General features: G+C 60.9%; 3 protein-coding genes across 3 annotated transcripts in view; 1 reads left to right on the top strand and 2 right to left on the bottom strand.

Moving 5' to 3' along the window:
• Positions 1–200: 200 nt before the first annotated feature.
• On the bottom strand, positions 201–5,554 carry LSM12 (LSM12 homolog). Its single transcript, XM_085210983.1, has 5 exons — positions 5,343–5,554; positions 2,951–3,084; positions 837–946; positions 499–625; positions 201–413 (listed from the first exon to the last, which is right to left on the bottom strand). Exons 1-5 carry the CDS (start codon positions 5,461–5,463, stop codon positions 321–323), a joined length of 585 nt encoding a protein of 194 aa, XP_085067109.1. The 5' UTR covers positions 5,464–5,554; the 3' UTR covers positions 201–320.
• An 88-nt stretch (positions 5,555–5,642) lies between these two features.
• Positions 5,643–10,415, top strand: G6PC3 (glucose-6-phosphatase catalytic subunit 3). Its single transcript, XM_085210979.1, has 8 exons — positions 5,643–5,795; positions 6,421–6,646; positions 6,814–6,920; positions 7,468–7,558; positions 7,704–7,822; positions 7,913–8,054; positions 8,380–8,761; positions 10,243–10,415. The coding sequence occupies exons 2-7, from the start codon at positions 6,429–6,431 to the stop codon at positions 8,729–8,731; spliced, it is 1,029 nt and encodes a 342-aa protein (XP_085067105.1). The 5' UTR covers positions 5,643–5,795; positions 6,421–6,428; the 3' UTR covers positions 8,732–8,761; positions 10,243–10,415.
• Positions 10,028–17,204, bottom strand: part of HDAC5 (histone deacetylase 5) — a 38,103-nt gene continuing 30,926 nt past the window's right edge. Inside the window, 11 exon segments of the mRNA XM_085210793.1 lie at positions 10,028–10,682; positions 10,794–10,947; positions 12,273–12,357; positions 12,598–12,731; positions 12,836–12,871; positions 12,874–12,953; positions 13,027–13,124; positions 14,379–14,498; positions 14,585–14,672; positions 14,769–14,824; positions 16,526–16,633. Coding sequence (XP_085066919.1) covers positions 10,643–10,682; positions 10,794–10,947; positions 12,273–12,357; positions 12,598–12,731; positions 12,836–12,871; positions 12,874–12,953; positions 13,027–13,124; positions 14,379–14,498; positions 14,585–14,672; positions 14,769–14,824; positions 16,526–16,633 — 999 coding nt within the window. The 3' untranslated portion in view covers positions 10,028–10,642.

Raw genomic sequence — 17,204 nt, 5'->3', positions numbered from 1 at the left:
AAGGACCCCCTTTGGAAAAATAAAGGGGGTGTGGGGAGAGGGGCGTCCAAAAATAAAAGTAACCGAGCGCGAGCAGCCGATGGGAAAGAAACCATGGCGGACAAAAGAAAGTCTGTTAGTCAAGTAATGCATGAGCTTTTAAATTATTCTCTTTTCTCTTTTTTTTTTTTTTCTTTTTTTTTTTCTTTTTTTTGTGTGTGTGTGTGTGTGTGTGTGTGTGTGTGGTTTGTTTGTTTGTTTGTTTTGTTTGTTTTAAAGTCTAAGGTTTGGAATCGGCGAGCTGCCCCGTTCCCCAGGGAGGACATCGGTGCCGGCAGGCCTCAGGACGACAGGGCGCTCTCCTTCTGTGTTTGCTGTGCTTGTGAACGCTGCATTACCTTTTGGCTTTCCACATCTCTAAAGTGTTTCTCGACCTGTGGGTGGGGAGGGGCTCAGCATGGCTGGGGAGGGGAGGGGGTGACCCCCCACTGCCCCCTCCCCCCGTTGTGCCGTACTCACTATTTTGCGTACGTGCCCCAGCGCGCTGCCCTCTTTGCCTTTACAGTTCTCCACCTGGTACGGGGGGGCGATGACGACTTCTTCCATCACAACTATGTTCTTCTCCTGCCATTTACAGTCCTTAATGCTGCGGGGGTGGGGGGCAGAAGGATCAGCCCAGCCGTGTCCTCCCCCCACCCCAATTCCCATTCCACCACCCGACGCATCCCGCTGACCGCCTGCAGGTTTTTAGGGGTGACACAAAACAACGCAGACCCCCCCTCCCTGGGCCACGTGGGGACCCCAAACCCCCAGTGTGGGTGTGTAGGGGTGGGGGGGGGGGAGGCACCGAGACTCACGTCTTGTGGATGGTCTGGAAGAGCTGCTGTCCCTCCAGGGAGACCCCCGCACTGATGGCGTACGCCTGGCTCAGCTTCTCCTCCTTCTCCATCCGTGCTTTGTTGGCGAGCTGGGGGGGAGACAGAGATCCTGCACACACTGCCTGCGCCCCACACCATCCCCAGAGGATGGCTATGCACCCACCACCATTCCCTCTGCCTTTCTCCAGTTATCAGTGCATTTTAGCTCCCAGCCACCTTCCATTTGTTCACGCAATGCGCGACGACCTGGGCAAGGTGAATCCAAAATAATCACAACACTAAGGCTTGCACGATGGAGGTATGAGCAACTTTATCCCAGAGCAGTTACTACAGTCCAAAAAAGGTAACAACAACAATAACAAAGTCAGCTTTTTGGGAACAGCAACAGCAATCCCTCTGGCAGCACACAATCCATGTGCAGGGAGGCCTCTGCTGGGGCTCCCACTGACACAGCACAGGCAGTCCATGAACAAGGAGTCCAGCATACGAGGCCATGGAGTTTCCTCCCAACTTTTTCCAAGAGCTCATGGAGAAGCAGCAAAAGGTCCCCTCAGCCCTCACATGGAGCCTCTCCCCCTCAACCTGACAGCCGAGGAGCACTGCAGACACTGAACACGCTGCTGACAACACTGCATCCCAAACGGCAGCAGTGACCCCTCTGCAAGCCTGCTCTGGGTTCAAAAAGCCCAATTGCTCAGGGAGAATGGGCACTTCTTGCAGCAAACACTGCTCATCCCTCCAGCACAGCTTCACTCTGGCTTCTCACCCAAACACTGTGACCCACAGCACCCAGGGCTGCAGCTGTGAGCCATGAGCCACCACTGGCAGCACAGTCCTGCAGGGAAGGACCCAAAGGTTTCTCTCCCATTTGCCCCAGCCAGAACAGAAGTAGATGTGCAACGTGCCAGCCCCCAGCACCCCATACAGCTTCCTCACTTCCACAGCATCCCCTCAGCACCGGGACCTTTCCTCAGCTCCGTGCCTCATGCAACGCCTGCATGAATGAAATGAGTCACCGCCCCTCTCCTGCCCCATTGGTGTGAGTGACAAAACGTGAGCAGACAGAACAGCCCCTGGCACCGCAGAGCAGAACAGGGCACTGAGCACAGCAGGGCACCAAGCAGGGGTGGCCATGCTCTGCGAGCTCTGTGCTGCAGTACCACCACCACCACCACCCCCCCCCTATCTGCTCCAGCCCCACAGCTCCAGGGACATGGGGGGCACGGACCAAAACTACAGCAAGGATTTTAATGCCAGGAAGACCTAAGAGAGGTGCTGTCCTCTCCCAGCCACATCCCTCTGTGCAATGAGAAGAGCTGCATCTTTACAGCATTTGTGTCATCTGAAATCTGTCAGCTTGCTCATCCAGGGAGGGGGAGCTGCCAGGCAGGGGACGTCCAGCCGCTGCCACCACCACCACCATGTGCAGGGACAGGGCTGCTGTGACCATGAGAAGCTTCCAGGTGGGAAAAGGAGGAACCCCACAGAAAGACCCTGCTCACATTTCCCCTGGAGCCCTCCGAGGGCCTCACAACCTGCAGGGCTGTGTCCTAAAGGTGTGGGCTCACCTTCCCTTCAGCACCTGCCCCCTTTGAGGAGGACGCACAAGAAGCTGCTCCTCCAAACTCAGACAATGCTGGGCTTCACAGCTCCTGTCCCACCCCCCCCGCCACGGGGCTGTGCCAGAAATTCTGCTTTTGAAGACGAGCAGCATCCATGCAGAGAGGGCACCGACCTCCCACAGCTTCTCCCTGCCCACAGGAGCACAGAAAGCAGGCTGATGCGTTCAGCCAGCAGGCGCCGCGTGAGCAGGGCAAGAGTTCAAAGGGCAAGGAGCAGAGAGAGAGCCTGAGCTGTGCCCTTCCTCGAGGGAAGGCCTCTGAGCACTGGGTTGCCCACAGCCCCAGAACCTGCTGCAGCTCCTGGCTGAGCCCCACAGCGCAGAAATTCACGGGTCACACAGACCCCCAAGCACTGAACGGAGCTGCACGGAGTCACAGGCTTGAAGTTAAAAGCCAACCCACACCAGCATTGACAGCATGGCTTCCCCCCACCCACAGGCAGCCCCCAGCCCACCCCAGTCACCTTCTTACCTTGCTAACATTGAGTGAAGCTAAAGGAGGAGGGGTTTCCGTGCGGTCGTTAATTATTTCCACTTCTGAAACATACTGTAAGTTTACAAGCAGGATATCTGCATGGTTGGGCTTCCCACTGGAAGAAGGGCATTCTGGAGGGACAAAGCATTAAGGAAAACAAACCCAGACAGAGAGGTGCTGAGCACAGAGAGCCAGCAGGTGGCTTTCAGTGAATTTTCCACCATCCCTGCCCCAGCACGGCCAACCTGGCCACCTGCAAGACCGCACACCACGACCAAACTCTCCTTTGACTCATTCGATGCTGACGTGCTTTTCCCCAACTCCAGCAGAGATGTTTTCAGCCCAAAACTGCCACAACCACACACAAGCTGGGATATTGTGTGGTCTCCTCCAAGAAGCGAGCTCAGTTCTGAGATGCAGCTGCCACGTTCTGAGCAGTGCAGTGCACTCCCTTACACACAAGCTGGTCTGGAAGTGAACCCAACCACCACCACCCTACCTCAAACTCACACAATTTTATCCCACAGCTGCTTCCTCTGGCAGGCAACAGCTAAGCCCACAGCCTCACCAGGAGGACAGGAGCTCCTCGCCCTCCTCACCTCCCGGGTTTGTTGTGCTTGGTGCTGCAGCATGGCTGGGAAACGTAAATGAAACAACAGTGCACCACCCCCAGAAAACCTTTCTAGAACCTACACGAATTCCTGAGCAATCTGTTCCCAGGGAGCTGCACTGCAGGCCCTCGCTGCTGACTCCCATTGAAGAGAAGCCCGTGGGGCTCAGCTCTCCTCAGCCCCTCACGAGCAACCACACTTCTGCACGGCAGAGAGCACGAGGGATGTGGCACAAGAGTCTCTTCCCCCTGAGAGGATGAGATCACAGAAGATGTGAAGTTGGAACGGACCCACAAGGAGCAGCGGGTCCGACTCCTGGCTCCACACAGGACCACCCAGAAACTAAACCTTACAGCTGAGAATGGAGGATGAGTCAGAACAGCCTGCTGGTGGGGAGCTCTGGGGGTCCCAATTCCTCCTCCAGAGCTGCGGGACATTTCCCACAATGCTCCAACACTCCTTACCAATGCAGCCTGCAGACATGGACCTCCTGCAGCTCCTGCCCTCTCTCACAGCTCCAGAATCAGCCTTGGGGCCACAGAATCACCTCAAAGCTCCTCCAGCCCCTTTCAGTACCATCCCTGGGCTCAAAGTCTGCCTTCACGAGCTTCCTGCAGTCCCTCTTAATGTTCTGCACCAGCCCACCACCTTCTTGCTCTCACATCACTGCCAGGTTAAAAAGATAAAGCACATCCTAGTGCATACACACACACACCGATGCATTTTAAGACCTGAGCACTGCTCTCCTGCTCCCTCCAGACAAGGCCTGGGCAATGCCAGAGCTCCGTCCCCTTCCCCACAACATTTCTCCCCCACCTCAATAACAACCAGGGCTCCCACGTGCCCTTAGAAGACTCCTCCCGCCCTCCCCAAATCTCACTGAGCCCTGCTCACCACGCTGCTGCCTCTCTCTGCAATCCCAAACAAGCACTATTCCCAACCAGAGCCTTCCCCAGGCTCCTCCTGTCCTCAGAATCCCCCCATTCCAAGGCCTCACCATGCTCTGTCCAAAGCCCCCAGGAGGTCCCAATCAATACTCCACAATCCCCCCCCAGCAGGGCTGTCCCCTCTCCAGAAGCACCCTGCATCCTCCCCCACCCCCCCCCCCCCACTCCTCACTCACTGCTCTATGGATCCCCTCACTCCCCAGCAGCCCCTCTATCCACCCCTCACCCTCCAAGCCCCCTTGTCCTACAGGACCCCAATAACCCCCCCCACAGATCACACTCCCCAGTAACCCCATCAGAAGTCTTCCAACCCCCCAACACCTCCTCCCTCAATAACATCCCCCTCCACAGCGCTCCACCACCCAACAAACCCCCACAGATCCCCTCTTTTCCTCCCCCCCCCCCCCAACCCTCTCCATACATCTCCCTGCTCTACAGGAACTCCGTTACAGAATCACAGACTCACACAACATCCCAAGCTGGAACGGACCCCCGTACCCTCCTCCCCACTCCCCAGCATCCCCCAATACACCCCAAGCTCCACAAAAGCCCTATCACAGACCCCCTCACCCCCCAATAACCCCCCCACCCCACCAACCCCCTCCAAACACCCCCTCATCCCCGATACCTCCTCCCCACCAGCCCCCCACTCCCCAATAACCCCACGCAGACCTCCCACCCCCCCCCCCAACCCCCTCATCCCCCCCGCCCAACCCCCATCCCCCCCCACCCCCCGTCCCGCCCTCCCCTCAGCCCCCCCCCATCCCCTCAGTGAGGCCGGGCCGCGGTGCGGTGTGCGGCCGGCCCCGTGGCGGCGCGGCGGATGGATACTGAGCGCCAGCATCTTGCTGGGGTAATCGAAGGCGACGACCTCGCCCTGCAGGCGCTGCTCCTGGCAGGTGCGGCACGACACCTGGCTGCCCACGCTGAAGCACTCGCCCGGCGCCGCCATTTTCTCTCAGCCCGCAGCGGCCGCCGCGGCTCGGCTCGGCCAAGGGGGGGGCGGGGCGCCGCTCGACGTCACCGCGCTGCGTGATGACGTAGACGCGTTGCGTGATGACGTCGCGCGTCCCCCCCTCCGCGCGCGCTGCGTGCCGACGTCGCCTCGCCGCGCCGCGCGCCGCCGCGGGGCGGGGTGACCTTGGATCGGTGAGGGTTGTTTGATCCTCGCGCCGCCCCGTAGCGGTCGCCTCGCCCGTGCCGCAGGGGGCGCTGGGAAGTGTAGGAGGAAGAGGCGGTTAGCGGCCTGCCCGCGGGGAGGGCCGCAGGGACCCCGACCCCCGGGTGAGGCCCCAAACCGCGCTGCGAGCTCCTAGGCCGGCCCGGGCCCCGCCTGCTGCCTCCCCGAGCCGTAACGGCCCGATGCGGGGCTCCCTGCGCGGGGAGAGGGCTGACGGGTCGCTCTGGGGGTCCTTCGGGGAGCCCCGATCGCTGCGGTGTGCGCAGGGCTGCGCGGCTCGGCCTTGTGTCCGCACCAGCCTCGCCCGTCCGGTGCCTTTGTGCCCATCGGCCCGTTATCCGTTTTCCTATCTCCATCCCCGCCTCCATCCCATCCCCTTCCTCTCCCCATCCCCATCATCCCCGTTATCCCCATCCCACCCCATTCTCCACCTCCATCCCCATTTCCCATCCCATCCCCATCTCAACCCCTCCCTCCATCCCTTCCCCATCCCATTCCAATTGTCCTCATCCCTATATCCATCCCACTCCCCATTCTATCCCCACCATTCCCATTCCCATCCCCATCCCATTCTCCCTATCCCCATCCATCTTCCTCCTCTACCCATCCCCACCATCCCCACCCCATTCCCATCCCCCTTCCTATCTCCACCCCATTCCCCATCTCCATCCCTATTCTCCCCCTCCCCTCCCCCCCAGGACCCCTCCCTGACTCTCTCCCTCCCCACAGCCCACACCATGGAGGCCCTACACATCTCTGGGATCCACGTCGCCGAGTTGCTGCAGGCCGGGCCGCCATGGCTGGAAAACTTTTGGCTCACCGTCACCTCCATGGCCGACCCCAAATGCATCTTCACCGTGTGCTTCCCGCTCGCCTATTTCCTCGACCGCAAGGTGGGGGTGGCAGTGCTGTGGGTCGGGCTGGTGGCCGAGTGGCTCAACGTGGTCTTCAAATGGTGAGAGCACAGCCTGTGCCGCTGGGTCCTGCAGGGCTGGGGGATGCCACGGCCCCATAGCCGCCCTCCTGCTGCCGCCCGCAGCCCCCAAACCCACCGGGGCCGTGTGGGGCACTGAGGCTTTGGGCTGCATCCATTCACTGCTCTGCTCTGTCCCTCCCTCTCAGGTTTTTATTTGGGGAACGCCCGTTCTGGTGGATCCATGAGTCGGGCTTTGCCAGCCAGCAGCCGCTCACGCTGCGTCAGTTCCCCGTCAGCTGCGAAACGGGACCAGGTGAGCTGTGTGTGTCCCTGCTGAACAGCACGGGATTCCATCCTGGTGACTCCAGGGACACAGCGGGGAGAGTGTGGAACTGAAAGCACACAAGGAAATCTATAACACTGGGCTGCTGGCTTTAGAGGGGCACCCAGGGGCTCCTTGGTGTCAGTGCTTAGCATAAGCAGGACGGTGAGAGCCCTTCCTGCCAAGCTGGCACTGGGGAAAGCATTTCCTGCATCAGTTCCCCGTCTGTACAACAGATTTATTTACTCTTTTGCTCTGTGAGGCCTCTGGGTCCCGCCTTCCTCCCTGGCAGCACAGAGGTGGGCAGGGCAGCCTGGGGATCCCAGTGCTGGCAGGATGGGGCAGCCAGGAGTTGGCAGCACAGTTGAGAAATGACCGGCAGGGAACAGGATGGGCTGGCACAGCTCTGGGGCCAGGAGACCCACCGGACAGTCTGCACTGGGTTTCCGTTCTGAAGGCCCCCACAGCTCTGTGCCTCTTGGTTTTGGGGTCTTGCAGGGCTCCTTGCCCCCCTATTTGAGCATCTCGTGCTTTGCAGGCAGCCCCTCCGGCCACTGCATGATCACTGGGGCAGCACTGTGGCCACTGGTGACTGCACTGACAGCACTGGCATCCCGACACTCCAAGAGGTGAGAGCTGGGGCACTCCTGAAGTCCCCAGAAGGCATTTTTTGGGGGAAGAGGGAGATGCACTGCAGGGCTCTTTCTGCTGGGCTGGATGGGGAACGCGGCTCTGGCTGCTGCGGGATCCACTCACCCAGCTCACCTCTTCCAGCCTGGTGCTGAAGCTGATCCCCTTCAGTGCCTACACGCTGCTGCTGCTGGCCGTGGGGCTCTCACGGGTCTTTGTCCTCGCTCACTTTCCCCACCAGGTGCTCGGTGGCATCGTGGCAGGTGAGCAGGGCAAGGGTCACCCCCTCCCATCCCCTCAAACCCCCCACGTCCATCCTCAAAGCCCACAGCCTGACTCTGCTCACCCCACAGGGGCTGCCCTGGGCTGGGGGCTGCAGGCTCTCATCCCAGCCACGCGCTCTCTGGGTTTCTTTGCTGCCACATCCCTGGGGCTGCTGCTGGGCTCGGTCGCCCTGCACAGACTCATGGTTGCTGCTGGCGTTGACATCGACTGGTGAGCAGCTGTGGGAAGGGGGTGGGGGACTCACAGCCCCAGGGGGGGAAGGGTTTTCATCCCTGAGAACTGACTCTCCAAAACAGAGAGGGGCTCAACCCCCAGGAGGGCAAAGGGGGAGGAGGGGGAGGACACAGGGATCTGCCCCCCAGGCTGCTGGAGGTCGAACCCCAAAGATTTTGCCCTCGAGTTCGAGAGGGACCGGCTTTAACATGCGTTTCCCAAGGCCACCGCGGGCTGAGATCAGCCCCCAAAGCAGCACCCAACCCCTTCCCCCGCCTTCTGGGAGGGCTCTCAGCCTCACCCCACCTCTCTCCCCATTCAGGTCCATCCGTTTGGCCACCGCCTGGTGCAAGGACCCGTCCTGGCTGCGCATCGACACGCGGCCCTTCGCCTCCATCTGCCGCGTGGCCGGCAGCGCTCTGGGGCTGGGCTTCGCTGCCGGAGACCCCCAGCGCTGGGATAAACCTTTGCCCCCCCGGCAGCGAGCAGCCTGTGCCGTGTTGGCGTTGGCAGCCGTGCAGGGGCTGCAGCACATTCCCCAGCCCCAGCAGGTGACACTGTGGTACGCCTCCAGCTTCCTCAAATACGCTGCCGGGCCCGGGCTGGTGGCTGTGCTGCTGCCCCGCATCGCCCGCACCATCACCCGCCCCAAGGGCCCCCCCCACGCTGAATAGCGGGCTGGGGGGATCCTCAACTTTGGCACGGTGAGTCCTGCGTGGCCCCCACCCCAGCATCCCGTGCCAATCCTCTCCAAATAGGGGCAACCCTCACTCCTCAGCCCCTCAGGTTCCTCCTGGGAGGGGGCAATCCTCATCCCTACCCCCCCATTTCCACCTGGGAGGGGGCAATCCTCATCCCCACCCCCCCATTTACACCTGGGAGGGGGCAATCCTCATCCCCACCCCCCCATTTCCACCTGGGAGGGGGCGATCCTCATCCCCACCCCCCCCATTTCCACCTGGGAGGGGGCAATCCTCATCCCCACCCCCCCATTTCCCCCTGGGAGGGGGCGATCCTCATCCCCACCCCCCCATTTCCCCCTGGGAGGGGGCAATCCTCATCCCCCATCCCTCTCTGCCCCAATAAAGGCACTGTTACACTCCACCACCGCCCCAAAGTTCCTTCTAAAAGCAGAGGGGGGGGGATGGGGGGGGATGGGGGGGGGAGGGTGGGCACAAGGACGCGGCCCCCCAACCCTCAGGCTGTGCCCCCCACTCCCATGGCTATTGCCAGAAACAGTTTTATTTATACAAGGACGAACATTGGTGACATATTACAAAATACTCAAACCCATATCGAGAGCCAGCGGGCGGCGGACGGACAGAAAGAAACGGCGGGGGGGGGGGGGAATATTGGAGAGGGGGGGGGGGGCACTGACCCAAAGCATGACAGCCTCGCTCTCAGGAGGGCCGGACCCCCCCCTCCCCCACACCATTCCACCCGCATTGGGAGAACAGGGCAGCACCCCCACCCCAAATAATGATGGGGAGAGGGGTGTGTGGGGGGGGGGGGTCTCAGTCCATTAAATTGAGGACCTTCCCCCCCCCCCCCCCGCCTCCCCCTGCAGCACAACACTGCCACACACACACATAGGAATGAAGTGGGGAGGGGGAGGAGGGGGTGACGGGGAAATAAGGGGGGGGGGGAGACCCCCAAAACGCCCCACTAAGTGACACACAAAGCGCCGCTCCCATCCGCCACCAGCCATTAAAAAAATACTATTAAATAATTCCTCTGTAATTAACAAAATTAGAGACCTCTGCTCTGCGGGGCTTCGCTTTCCCCTCTCTGTTAAAGCTCCCATCGCTCCTCGGGCTGAGAGAAGGATGGCAGCAATGCCTTTTCCCCACTGGGATTCAATGAGCGCCGGGACCCCATCCGAAATTGGGGAGGGGGGGGCATTTGGGGGGGCGGAGGGGGGGGGGGGGGGGTTGGAAGAGGGAAGGAGAAAGAAAGAAGTGACGACGGTGGAGAAAATGAAAAGAATTCATTTAAAAAATAAGAATAAAATCCGGGAAAATTAAGGCTTGAAAATAAAAAAGGAGGTGGTGAAAGGCACAGCTGTTCCCCCATTGCAGCATGGAGGGGGGGGTGGGGGGGGGGGGGATTAAAAAAACAAAAAACAGGGCAAAATGAAGGAAAACACCCCCAAACCCCCCCTCCATCTCTCCATAAATATATATAGAGGCGGCCCTAAGATGGACGGACGGACGGACGGACGGGGAGTTGCTGGTGGACACAGCTGCACACAGACACGACTGCAAACACCGCGTGGAGCTGCTGGGTGAGGGAGGGTCGGGGGGGGGCACTGCTTTTAGCGCTCGCTTGGTTACGTGTGGTGGTGGTTCGGGGTTGGTTTTTTTTTTGGGGGGGGGGGTAGGTTTTTTTTTTTCCTTTTGTTTTTTTTTTTTTCCTTTTGTTTTTTTTTTAATAGAAAAAAAATATTTTCCCTTTTTTTTTTTTTTTTCCCCTTTTTTCTTTTTTCCCCCCCCCCCCCATTTTGTCCTTTTTTGTTGCTGTTTTTTTTTTTTTTTCTTTTTTTTGTTTTGTTTTTTTTTTTTTTCCTTTTCTCTCTCCCTCCTCCATCACAGCGCAGGCTCAGCCTCCATCGGTTCCTCCACGGACCTACACAGGGTCAGGGGAAGGGGGGGGGGGGGGGGGGATGTCACTATAAGGCCGGACCCACAGCCGGACCCCCATGTGACCCCCCCCCCCATCTATTCCCTAAGGCCATACCTGGGGTTGGGGTCCGTGCCCCCCCTCTCAGCTCCCACTGACAGCAGTGCCATGGCCGTCACGGTCTCTGCCTCCTCGCTCTCCCCGCTCTGTGCCTCCAGCAGTGAGCAGCCCACCGCAGCCCCCCCGCGTTTCAGAGACCCCCAGTGTGTGCCTGCCGGGACCCCCGTGCTGCTGAGCACCTGGACACCCCCCACACACACACACACAGAACCCCCTTCCCCCCCCTCCCCCCCCCAAATAGGGCAGGGACACGGCTGGGGGCTCCGGGGGTCCTCGTATCAGAGACTGACCTGGGGACCCCCTCCTCCAGGACCCCCAGTGCAGGGACAGACCCGAGGACCCCCATAGGACAGCCCCAGGGATCTCCCCAGGACCCCATTCATTGCAGACAGACCCGAGGACCCCCATAGGACAGCCCCAGGGATCTCCCCAGGACCCCATTCATTGCAGACAGACCCGGGGACCCCGCCTCCCCCCCCCCCCCACTCCCAGGACCCCATTAAAGGGACAGACTTGGGGACCCCCATGGAACAGATTCCCCCCCCTCCAAGACCCCAGTGCAGGGACAGACCTGGAGACCCCCTCCTCCAGGACCCCCAGTGCAGGGACAGATTGAGGGTGACCCCCCCCCCCCGCCCTCAGACCTTCATTGCAGGGACTGATCTAGGGACCACCCCCCCCAGGACTCCATTGCAGGGACAGACCTGGGGACCCCCACACCCCCTCCCCGACCACCAGTGCAAGGATATACCTGAGGACCCCCCCCCAGGGCCCCACTGCAGAGACAGACCTGGGGATCCCCCCCCACCCAGGACCCCATTCATTGCAGGGACAGATGTGGAGACCCCCCCCCTCCACTCCCAAGACCCCATTAAAGGGACAGACCTGAGGACCCCCCCCCTCCCCAAGACCCCCACTCCAGGGACAGAACAGGGGTCTCCCATATCCCATATGGGGGGACAACTGGGGAGGGGGGATGACACCTTACTGGGAAGGGCAGTTCTGAGGACCCCCGAAACCCCCATGGGATCGACCTGGGGACCCCCCCACACACCCTGCTGGGACCCCCATATGCAGGGATAGCTCGGGGGGGGGGAGGGGGGGGCAGAACCCTCCAGTGCTGGGGACCCATCTGGGGGGACCCCCCATGGGAAGGACAGACCTGGGGACCCCCAGAACCCCAGCTCAAGGGACACATCTGGGGACACAGCCTGGGACCCCCATGGCCGGAGCAGCTCCAAACCCCCCCCCAGCGGGAAGGACCCCTCCCAAACGATAAGGACCCCCTGGGATCACCCAGTGAGACCAAAAACAGCCCTGGGGACCCCTATGTGTTGTCCCCCCCCCTCCCCGCCTTCTGTCCCTCCATGGCTGGCACCCCTCTGTGCTCCCCCTCCCCCCCTCCCCCGCAAAGTGAGGGCAGCCCCCCGCTGCCCCCCACCCCCCAAGACCCCCAGGTGCCCCCCAGGGGCTCACTCTGGATCTCGATGACCTTCTCCAGGGTGGCCACTGCATTGACATTGGGCTTCTGCTGCAGCAGGGACTCATCCAGGGGCTCCAGCTGGGGCAGAGGGTCACCATCAGGATCCCCCCCCCCCCCCGAAAAAAAAACAACCCACCAAACAACACCCTGAGACCCTCTTCTCCCCCAACCCCCCCCTCCTCCACCCACACGGGGGAAACTGAGGCACGGCACGGGGTGCATAAACCCAAAGCCCCCTCCCTCTGAATTGGGATAAGATATGGGGGTTGGGGGAGGGAGGGGGGGGGAGGTGGGATTTAGGGGGGGGGGGTCCTGTACCTCCAGCCCCAGCAATGCAGTGACACACGCCTCGGAGGCGTCGCAGATGGCCGTCAGGTCGTGCCCCCCCTCCAAGGCCAGCACCACGCGGCCCCCCGCCAACGTCATCAGCTGCTTGGTCAGGTGGCCAAAACCTGGGGGGGGGGGGGGGGCAAATAAATGAATTGAAGCGGAGGGGATGCAGTGCTGCATCTTGACCCCCCCCCCCACCACCACCTCCCCCCACCCTCCAACTCACATTTGGCAGTGACGGAGTACCCCCCCAGGGGGATTGGTGCCCCTCCACCGCATCGAAGCCAGCAGACACCAACACCACGTCGGGGGAGAACTCACGGGCGATGGGCATCACCACGGTCCTGGGGGGGCACAGCGGCTCAAGGACCCCCCCCAACTTATATAAGACCCCCCCCCCGTGCCCCCCCATCTCACCTGAAGGCGGTCAGGTATTCCACGTCGCCGATGGGGGGGTCCACACCGCCCGTCCACGCGATGTTGATGTTGTAGCCCACTCCCATCCCGCTGCCCACCTGCACAGCACAACGCCCGGGGGGGGCAACGTGGGGGGGGGGCATCGTAGGGTGATATGTGGGGAGGGGGCTCGCCCAAAATGGGGGGGTCACCCAAAGGAGGGCAACCAATGGGGAAACGTAGGGGGGGTTGTGGAGGGGGGCACAGTGATGCATTGGGGGGGCATCCAGTAAAGAGTAAAATGGGGGGGGGGGACTCATGGGGGGTGAAAATTGGAGGGGGGGTGATGCATGGGGGGGGGGAACACTGTAGGGTGACACGTGAGGGGGGTCCCAAAGGGATAACATGGGGGGATATGTGGAGGGGGGCACAGTGGAGTGACGCATTGGGGGGGTGGCATCCAGTGGGGGGGTAAAATGGGGGGGGTGAGTCGTAGGGGAGGGGAGAATTGGGGTGGGGAGCGATATTTGGGGGGGGCACTCTATAGGGTGACATGGGGGGAGGGGACCCACGGGGGGGCCCAAATAGGAGACAGAAGGGCACAACTGAGTGAGGGGGTGATGTGTGTGTGGGGGGGGGTCAAAATAGGGGGTGGTGACACGTGGAGGGGGGGGGGCACCCAATGGGGAAGGAGGGGTGACACAGAGGGGGGGTGACAATGCATGGGGGGGCACCCAGTAGAGGGGAGGCACACGATGGGGTTGGTGACACCCAAAGGGGGAGAGGGGACACAATGGAGGAGTTGGTGACATGGGGGGTGGTACAAGGAGGAGGGGGGGCACCCAATGGGGGGTGGGGTGACACAAGGGGGGGCACCCAATGGGGGGGTGGGGTGACACAAGGGGTGGGGGAACCAATGAGGAAGGTGACATCCAAAGTGGGGGGAAGGGTAACAATACATGGGGGGGGGCAATGTAATGGGGGGGGGTGACAGCCAAAGGGGGGTGTGACACCCAACGGGGAGGGAAGGGTGACAAAAGAAGGGAGGGAGGGTGACAATGCATGGGGGGGCACCCAATGAGGGGGGGGGACACGTGGAGGGGTGTGGGTAGGCACCCAATGGGGGGAGTGACAACACGGGGGGGGGGGGGGGCACACAATGAGGGGGGGGGGGCTGACATCCAAAGGGAGGCGTGACACCCAATGGGGGGGGGGGGGGGCACCCAGCGTTGGGGGTGACAACGCACGGGGGGGGGGGGGGGGCACACAACGTGTGTGGGAGGGGGTGGTGGGCACCCAAAGGAGGGGAGGTGACACATGGGGGGGGGCTGGGGGTGGCACATGGGTGTTTGCCCCCCCCCCTCCCCCCCCACCTCCTCGGGCGCTCCGCTGCCGGGGAAGAAATTCCCATCATCGTAGCGGTGCAGGGAGATGTAGAGCACAGCTGGGTCGCTGTAGAAAGCCTGCTGGGTGCCATTCCCGTGGTGGATGTCCTACAGACAAGGGGGGGGGGTCACACACACACACACACACAGCCCCCCCACCTTGCCCCCCCCCCCCCCAGCCTGGCAGCCCTCACCCAATCCACGATGAGGATGCGGCCCACGCTCAGCTTCTGCTGCAGCAGTTTGGCTGAAATGGCCACCGAGTTGAAGAAGCAGAAGCCCCTATTTGGGGGGGGGGGGTTACAGTCAGTAGGGGGGGGCACCGAGGGGGGGGGGACACAGCCCCCAACCCCCCCCCCTCCCCGCCATAGCACTCACATGGCTGCCGACTCCTCTGCGTGGTGCCCTGGGGGGCGGATGACAGCAAATCCGTTCTGCAGGGACAGCAGTGGTGTGTGTGTGTGTGTGTGTGTGTGCACACGTGGCTGTTTGCACGAGGGCTCGCCGAGTGTGCAAAGCGTGCTGTGCGTGCACTCACAGCAACCCCAGCTGCTGCTGAGTGTGCACGGAGCCAGCCAGCACACACACCAGTGTGCGCACACACACGCGCCAACAGGAGCACTCGTGCACGCTTGTGCACGCTCACTCGTGCACGTGCATGTGCATTTGTGATCACACGGAAACATCTGTGAGCGCGACACACGTGAGCACGTGTGCAGGCATCCATGTGTGCACCTACGTGCACACAATCTTGTTGTGCACACACGCGTGCACACCCGCGCTCACGTACACGTGTGTAAAAGTGCACCTGTGAGGACTTGTGCACATGTCGGTGCTCACGTACACACTTATACAAGCACGTGTGCACACACCGCTGCTCACATACCTGAGCACTTCCATGTGCACTTGTGCACCCACCTGTGAGCACTTGCACACTCACTCGTGCACACTCTGTGCTCACATACATGACCACTTACGTGCACACACCTATGAGCACTTGTGTGCGCTCTGTGCACACGCTTGTGCTCACACACACAGCACATAAGGACACACCTGTGCACGCACTTGTGCATACGCTTGTCCACACACCTGTGCTCACACACAAGCACGTAACAACACACTTGTGCACACACTCGTGCACACACTTGTGCTCACACACGAGCACGTAAGGACACACTTGTGCATACACTTGTGCTCACACCTTTGCTCACACACGAGCACATAAGGACACACTGATGCACACACTTGTGCACACACCTTTGCTCACACACACTAGCACATAAGGACACACAGGTGCACACACTAGTGCACAAACCTGTGCTTACACACAAGCACATAACAACACACTCATGCACACACTTGTGCTCACACACGAGCACATAAGGACACACATGTGCACACACCTGTGCTCAAACACAGCACACACCTGTGCTCACACACATGTAAACACATTCGTGCACACACTTGTGCTCACACACGAGCACATAAGGACACATTTGTGCATACACCCGTGCACACACACAGCACTAACAACAGCACATAGTGACACACTTGTGCACACACTTGTGCACACACTCGAGCACATAACGACACACTTGTGCACACACCCTTGCTCTCACACACGAGCACATAACAACACACTTGTGCACACACTTGTGCTCACACACGAGCACATAAGGACACACTTGTGCACACACTTGTGCTCACACACAAGCACGTAAGGACACACTTGTGCACACACCTGTGCTCACACACGAGCACGTAAGGACACACTTGTGTGCACACCCGTGCTCTCACACACGAGCACATGAGGACACACTGGTGCACACACTTGTGCACACACCTGTGCTCACACACGAGCACGTAACGACACACTTGTGCACACACTCGTGCACACACACAAGCACTTCTATACACACACTCATACTCACACCCATGAGCACTCACACACTTGTGCACACACACTTTTGTGCACGTCGTGCAAACACCCACGGAGCACGCAGCTGCAGAACAAACACAAGCATCCGCTCACACACTGGTGCATCGTCACACCCCCCCCCTCGTGCACACCCCCCCCTCGTGCACACCCCCCCCTCGTGCATACCCCCCCCCCTCGTGCACGGCCTCGCACACACCTTGACGTCCCCCGTTGCCACTTTGAAGGCCAGCTCCAGCAGGCAGCCCACGGCCGTGCGCACGGCGCTGGATGAGTGCATCTCATTCCACACCGTGTCACTGTCAACCTGGGGGCGGGGGGGGGGGGGGTCGGGGAGGGGGGGGGCACAATGGTGATATGTGGGGGGGGGTCACACCTCTCTGCCCCCTCCCCTCCCCTCCCCCCCCCGCTCCTGTATACACACACAGAATGGTGATACACGTGGAGGGGGGGTCGCACGTCACACTGTTCTGCCCCCCCCCCTTCATTCATTCTCAAAGCAGTGACACGCACACACGGGGGGGGAAATATGCGTGCCCCCCCCCCATATACACACAGCACTGACACACATGAGGGGGTCACCACACCCCCCCCCCCATACAAGTGACACCATGCACACCCCCCCCCCCCCCATATACACACACGCTGACACACATGGGGGGTCACACCATCCTGCCCCCCCCCCCCCCCATATACACACAGCACTGACACACAGGGGGAGTCACACCATTCCCCCCCCATACACACACACACTGACACACATGGGTGGGGTGGCACACCATCGCCCCCCCCCCCCCATACACACACAGCATTACTCACATGGGGGGGTCCACATCATCCGCCCCCCCCCCCCATTATCACCCAGCACTGACACACGT

This window comes from Meleagris gallopavo, chromosome 29, assembly GCF_905368555.1.
Source record: "Meleagris gallopavo chromosome 29, MGAL_WU_HG_1.1, whole genome shotgun sequence".
Classification (NCBI taxonomy): Eukaryota; Metazoa; Chordata; class Aves; order Galliformes; family Phasianidae; genus Meleagris; species Meleagris gallopavo.
Note: the sequence above shows the minus strand (reverse complement) of the source record. Positions and strands in the feature narration are given on the sequence as shown.